Source organism: Micromesistius poutassou, assembly GCF_964030765.1.
Source record: "Micromesistius poutassou genome assembly, chromosome: 10".
Lineage (NCBI taxonomy): Eukaryota > Metazoa > Chordata > Actinopteri > Gadiformes > Gadidae > Micromesistius > Micromesistius poutassou.
Window position 1 is genome coordinate 6404224 of NC_140280.1, and position 6736 is coordinate 6410959.

General features: G+C 45.9%; 1 protein-coding gene across 1 annotated transcript in view; it reads right to left on the reverse strand.

Moving 5' to 3' along the window:
* spns2 (SPNS lysolipid transporter 2, sphingosine-1-phosphate) overlaps positions 1-6736 on the reverse strand; it is a gene marked incomplete at its 5' end in the record, with an annotated part of 31672 nt that overhangs the window by 22874 nt on the left and 2062 nt on the right. The window contains 2 exons of the mRNA XM_084473697.1: positions 1409-1475; positions 3678-3829. Of these exons, the coding sequence (XP_084329823.1) occupies positions 1409-1475; positions 3678-3829 (219 nt within the window). The remainder of the gene's footprint in view (positions 1-1408; positions 1476-3677; positions 3830-6736) is intronic.

The following is a 6736-nucleotide window of genomic DNA, read 5'->3' on the forward strand; positions in this document are numbered from 1 at the left end:
TGACTGGAAGGGGTTGTTTTTACGGAAAAATGTGCATGGCCCAGTGTGTGATACCATTGAATCATTAAGCACACACATGGGGGGGGTTGTTTAAGGGTTAGGGCATCTTAATCAAGGCTCCTGCCGGGTTCACTGTGGACACGGGGGATCAAAACTTGTACCTTTGGGCCAGGAGTCCCACACTAGCCATGACACCATCCTGCCACTAGTCAGGAGGGTCGGTTCTGCCTTTATAAAAGCTTTCTGCACATTGAGCTTCTCAACAGGTTAAGCCGAGCTGCTTCTCATAAAGACGGTGGAAGTTACCCCAGATCTCTGGTTTCTAGAGGGCTCTCTGAGCTCTACCGCTCTACACCAAAGGGTTTCAGGTTGAAACAGCGGCACAGCAATATAAATAAACCTCGCCACTGTATGTACTGATTTACGCTTCTAATTTAAGAATACAGTATGCTATTGAGGAGAAATATGTGGGTCAGCGTGGACCGGTGGAAACCGGTAAAGGGCGGATTTTCTTTAGTTCTAGCTAATTGGGCTGGGGGAATTTCAGACATTCTTTTCCCCCTAAATAATGACCCAAGAGGGCAGCCATCAGTCTTCTGCTGAGTGCACCTGAAGCCCCAGCCTGTGGAACACTGTATGCAGCGCTGGGAATCGTGACAAGTGACTCTTTGTACCGGGGAGAGCCAGGTTCTAAGGGCCGGCCCCTTACCCCCTTATTACAGAGACACCTGAGTCCCTCAGAGACACACTACCCGGGTTCAGGAAGCACGCGCTCCTTGTTATCTCAATAAGACCCACATCGATCCCCCCTCACGGGAGATGCAGAGAGGGGTAGGGGATGAATGATTCATGTGTTATGGGCTGGGCCGCAGACGGCGGCCTTTTTGATGTTTGAAAGAAAACTGAAGCTCAATCAATGGCAGGAGCCTGCCGCGAGAATTAAAGTTTAACAACATATAGAGCTCAATGTGCTGTTTTGGGGGCCCGTTTCATCATGTGAGAGAAGCCGGAGTACGTTCTTCAACTAAGGCTGTGGAAACTTGTTTCTCAACTTCTCGTACTCCACTTGGTGACCCTTCTACCCCACTGGACTCCTCGAACCCTAGACCTCCCTGTGACATGCTACAGCCCTCACAGTGTGTGTGTGTGTGTGTGTGTGTGTCTGTGTGTGTGTGTGGGTGATTCTGATAACGAAGATGATGATGGAAATGCAGATGTCGATTTGTTGGATGATGAAGTGGATAAGAAGATGTAGTCATATGATGAAGAGGAAAGTAACGAGGCAGATGAGGATCGTGATGAAGGTGATGATGGAGGAAAATTAAGACACAAATGGAGATGAATATGTAGACACAGATGATGAAGATGAGGATGAAGGTTAAAATGAAGATGATGGTGCTGATCTTACCCTGAGCGCCCAGTGCCAGTCTCCAGCTGCCTCCTTGGCTCCAGAGCCCAGGATGTAGCCCAGGCCGCTATTATACAGAAGGAGAACATCAGTTAGCTTACACCCCAGGATGTAGCCCAGGCCACTATTACACAGAAGGAGAACATCAGTTAGATTACACCCCAGGATGTAGCCCAGGCCACTATTACACAGAAGGAGAACATCAGTTAGATTACACCCCAGGATGTAGCCCAGGCCGCTATTACACAGAAGGAGAACATCAGTTAGATTACACCCCAGGATGTAGCCCAGGCCACTGCTACACAGAAAGAGTACATCAGTTGGATAACACGTCTTCTAAGCTTTTACTGGACACTATTTCTGTACATTAAACAACAAATTGAAGATGTTGTTTATGTTACAGAAGCAGAGCAAAGCTAATCATTTGAGTAGGAAATATCTCAAATGGCAGCCATAGACTTAAATTTGCGGTCAACTGCCAGAACCAATGATGTCGAAGATTAGAATTGATTTGGCCATCTTCCATGATACAGTAGCTAGGTTCTTAAAGACGTATGCAAACGGTTGGGAGGCATAGAGGGCCCGAGGCTATGCTGCTCTCCATCAGAATAGCAGCGTATACAAAGGTGTTTATCCCTGGTAACAAGGCCTTTCAAAACTCTCTTTATCAGCTACAGCTTGAGGACACGCTCTACCGGTTCTACACACACATACAAACATTCCCACACACATTCATGATTACTCGCATACACAAACACACACACACACACACACACACACACACACACACACACACACACACACACACACACACACACACACACACACACACAAGAACGCACATATACACACACACACACACACACAAGCTCAGACACACAGACACACATACATACACATACCCTAACTAAAAGTTGTTCTTCCACAAGGCCAATTACAGCTCCTAAAACAACACCAAACACCAAAGCAGTATATCTGGTCCAGACCCCACACAGTATTTCCAGTGAGTGACTTAACATCTCGTCTTTTCAAGCTCTTACAGGGAGTGTCCACGGTTCAAAACGAACAATAGAACTCAAGAGCGGAAAACACTTCAAACGCTCAACATGACATCAGGACTCGGGTCAGGGGTCAAGGTTAAAGATCACGGTCGAGTTGCTAGAGAACAGGGGAATCCGTTTCCCGTGTCGTCATTTCCTGGAAACAGCCACAACAACATCGGGGGAATACAAACTGAAGGGGAAGGCTGGGAGGGGGGGAGTGGGGGGGGGCGGGTGGACGGTAGGATGTCGGAGACCCTACTCCTTTCCTACGCCTACTCCCTATTGTCCCTGTGTTGCCAAGGTGACTACTGTGCCCCGAACGTTTCCCCTAAACCCAGTAGGCCTACAGTGTTTCAGAGGACGAAACCTCACCTTCTCCTCAATTCATAAATTGTCTATCAGTCTGTCTCTTCATCAGTCCGTCCGTCTGTCTGTCTGTCCGTCCCTCAGGGTGGCGGAGGGTGTGGTGTATTGCACAGAGCGGCGCTTCGGCACACATGACACCAACAATGGGATGTCAGCGGTGCTTTTGTTTCCTTTCCCCCGGCTCTCTGCCGGTTTGACTGAGCTGAAAGGGTTCTGGCGCTTTTTGGATCTTTTTTTCTATTGCCACTCCGGTTCGCACTGTCTCTGCTCTCTGAGCAGCAAGCCCCCACTGGCTCGCTGCACAGTCACCGCTCACCGTCTTTGTCCGGCTGCTCTGAACACACAATGGCCACGCTGGGCGAGCTGGGACAAATTCAGGATTTCTGATGTGTGAAGTTGATTGAAATGAAGATCATGGCTTTTTTTTGTGGTTAAAAGTTGGTGTACCTGGGGGTCGAGGAGCTCACAGATTCAACCTTAACCGATCCTGATTGATTTGACTTTTGATTTCAAGTGGAAAGCTATGGCTTCCTTCTCCGAGGGGACTCCCGGACACCAAGCCGTTAGCTTTGACCAGAGGCTAATTAGAGGCTACCAGGGCTAATTCTAGCTATAAGCCATTTCTAGCTTCAACTGCAAAGGCACACTTAATATGGTCACCAGTCAGTAGTATTGCATTTATTTGAATATTTATGTTATTGGTTTGATAAGTCGAATGTCGTGAGGCAGGGGGGGGCTCCATGAGGTATGTGTTTTAGGGCCCCCAGATAGTCAAAAACGGCCCTGGAAACGGCTATGACTGTGGTGGACATATTCAGCCTCAGCGGGCTGGTCTAGCGTGTACAGGGTCTCCCACTCACCTCCCCAGGGGGATGGCCAGGTAGAAGATAGACAGCATCATGGTTCGGCTGTTATTGGTGAACAGGTCTCCGATGATGGTGGGCGAGATGGACGAATAGCTGGACTCCCCGATCCCCACCAGGCCTCGGGAGAGCACAAAGAGCCAGTAGTACTGCAGAGAGAGAGAGAGAGAGAGCAGGGTCAACAATGTATACGGTCCTATATTGTACTTCATGTTTACGGAGAGAGGTAAAGACAAGTCCTTATATGGCCTAAGCCCGGAAAATAGTACGTTTCAATACGATTAACTCAAACCTTTGCTAATAATCGCATTAAGCTGTTTGTGCTTAGGCAATGTAAATGTTAGTTTTCCTGGGCTTCTCAGCTACGCTTAAGAGGCTTTTGTCTTTTCGGGAACCCCCCCCTTGCTCAGCAGAAGTCTCATCTACTGAATCATATTCACTTCCACCACAGCTATACAGCATCGAGGACATCAAGGGCATCATAATACCTTAAACCACACAGTCACAGGGCTTATGCAACCCAGATTAAAGAGCTCTGTAACCGGGAATGACTGGGCCAGAAATACATACATTTTGCAATGGAGGGGCAATGGAGACACAGCCTCTAAGGGGAACAGCTTTAAATGATTAGAATCAACATGAATTTAAGGTTGATTATTAAGAGGCGGCTGTATGTGTGTCTTGATTTACATGGTAATAACAATAATGTCTGTCTGTACTGTCTGTATGTACTGTATGTCTGTCTGTCTGTGTAATAATAATATAATGTATATAATGTATGTAATGTCTGTCCTTCGTTTTGCTCGGCCAGCCGTTCCTCCGATGGGCTCCGCACTAGGCCGGTGTGTGTCTGAGGACCCACGGAAGTGCAGTGTCAAGGGGGTAGGTTGTGTGGATAAGCGCTTCTTGAGAAAGCTTGAGAAAGAAACACTGGAGGTCAAGAATTCTTCCTGTTCCAAACGGGAATGTTTTGCTCTGACTGCACTAGTAATATTAACAATACAAACTATAAAAATACCTCTTTGTGTTGAAGATCTTGTTGATTAACCAACCCATGCCGACTGGCATGTCCCATAAACACTCAGCAGGCTTTGTAAAGAAAGTGTGTAAATGCCTTGACCTCTGTTAATTGTTTAATAGAGGGCAGCCACAGGAGGCCAGCTTGTTATCCGCTGTGTGTGTGTGTGTGTGTGTGTGTGTGTGTGTGTGTGTGGTGGGGGGGGGACTCGGTAAGTGAATGAGTAAGTGAGTGTGAGTCTGTGTGTTTTTGTGTGTGTGTGTGTGTGTGTGTGTGTGTGTGTGTGTGTGTGTATTTGTGTGTGTGTGTGTGTGTGTGGGGGGGGGGCCCTGTAAGTGAGTGTGAGTCTGTGAGTGAATGAAAATGTGTGTTTATGTGTGTGTGTGTGTGTGTGTGTGTGTGTGTGTGTGTGTGTGTGTGTGTGTGTGTGTGTACGTGCGCAGTTGCGTGTGTGCATTTGTTTCTATCTGAGTCTGTGTGCATGCAAAGATGTGTATCTGTGTGCTCGTGTGTGTAGAGAGAGAGAGAGAGAGAGAGAGAGAGAGAGAGAGAGAGAGAGAGAGAGAGAGAGAGAGAGAGAGAGAGGCAAGGTTGTACCCTGCTAGGCGTCGCAGTGATAAGAAGAGATTAATTAACATTGTTGGGAGCGGGGCAGCACTAGGTCAACTAGCCCTGAGCTACCATCCACCATCGGCAGCTGTCACGCAGCGCTGCTACCACACTTCACCCACGCAGGCCAACAAAACCCCCCCCACACACACACACACACACACACACACACACACACAAATGTGGAGTCACAGAGTAGTATTTAGGCTGAAACTGAAATCCCTATGCTTATCTGTTATTGTAACACCCTCATTAAACAGAATCTGGACCGGTTTGTTTATGCTTTGCAGTCAATCTACCCTGTATTTGTAGCGTGATCGTAACCGTGGCAACAATGCTATGATACACAGCCTCAGGTGAGAATTACAGTTAACATCCACTAATAGGGGGTTTTACGACCGAGCCCGGGCAATTTGTGGTTTAGAAACTGGAAAAAGCAATTTGGAGGGTTGAGAAACCAAACTATGCCAACTGAGGTAGATAGAAAAAAATATAGCTATATGAATTTATATTTTTATACATATAAATGTGTGGGTTCAGAGTCTTTAATTAAACTGCATCTATTTAATACAACTTTAATTTGTGTACCAGATAAAATAAATACGGTAAACAGTACTGCCCCCATTCCACGACTAAGCTGTGTGAGTAAATGCAGAACCACATTTCTTTGAGCTGACATTCAAAACAGCAAGTCCTGGAATTTCCACAGACCGCCTGAAACACGAGCCGAGAGCTGAGAGTCTTTCAGGTTAAGCACGCTGCCTGCAGATTCTTTATTAATTGATAATATCAAAGCAGGCTGTTCATCACTTTCAACACTAGAAATAACCTGTGGGGTTCCACAGGGCTCAGCTCTAGGCCCACACTCAGTGCCCTCTGTATGTACCCTACTGAACCACATTGGTAGCAAATATATTTTATATTTCTAATTCTATTAACCATTCCTTAGTCCAACCCTTGTATGAAACCCAGCGTGACTGTATGTCCTGGAGACATCTCTCAACTTTTCAAGCTAATTTCATTTGAATTGTCAAAATGGCAGTGTGTGTGTGTGTGTGTTTGGTTCTTCCCAAACACTATTAGATTATGCACAATCTGTTTATGCACTCAAATGATGCTTTAAAAATTGCCGCAAGCCTGATATATATATATTTTCAACTCAATTTATTAAGTGTTGCAATGCAGTTTTGTCTTATGTAACAACAAACATTTTTGTACTTGCATGCACACACAATTTAATTAAAATTCTTTGATGAAATATTGATTAGTTTTCTGGAAAAATAGTTTTAGGTCATTAATTCAACAATTTCCCATTGAATAGCATATTTGATTAATCACTATCCTAATGTCCAAAGTCTCAGTTCTAAGCGTGTTTAATATTTCATTACCCATCATGCTCTATGTCCCATGGTCACAGGGACAATGGCCT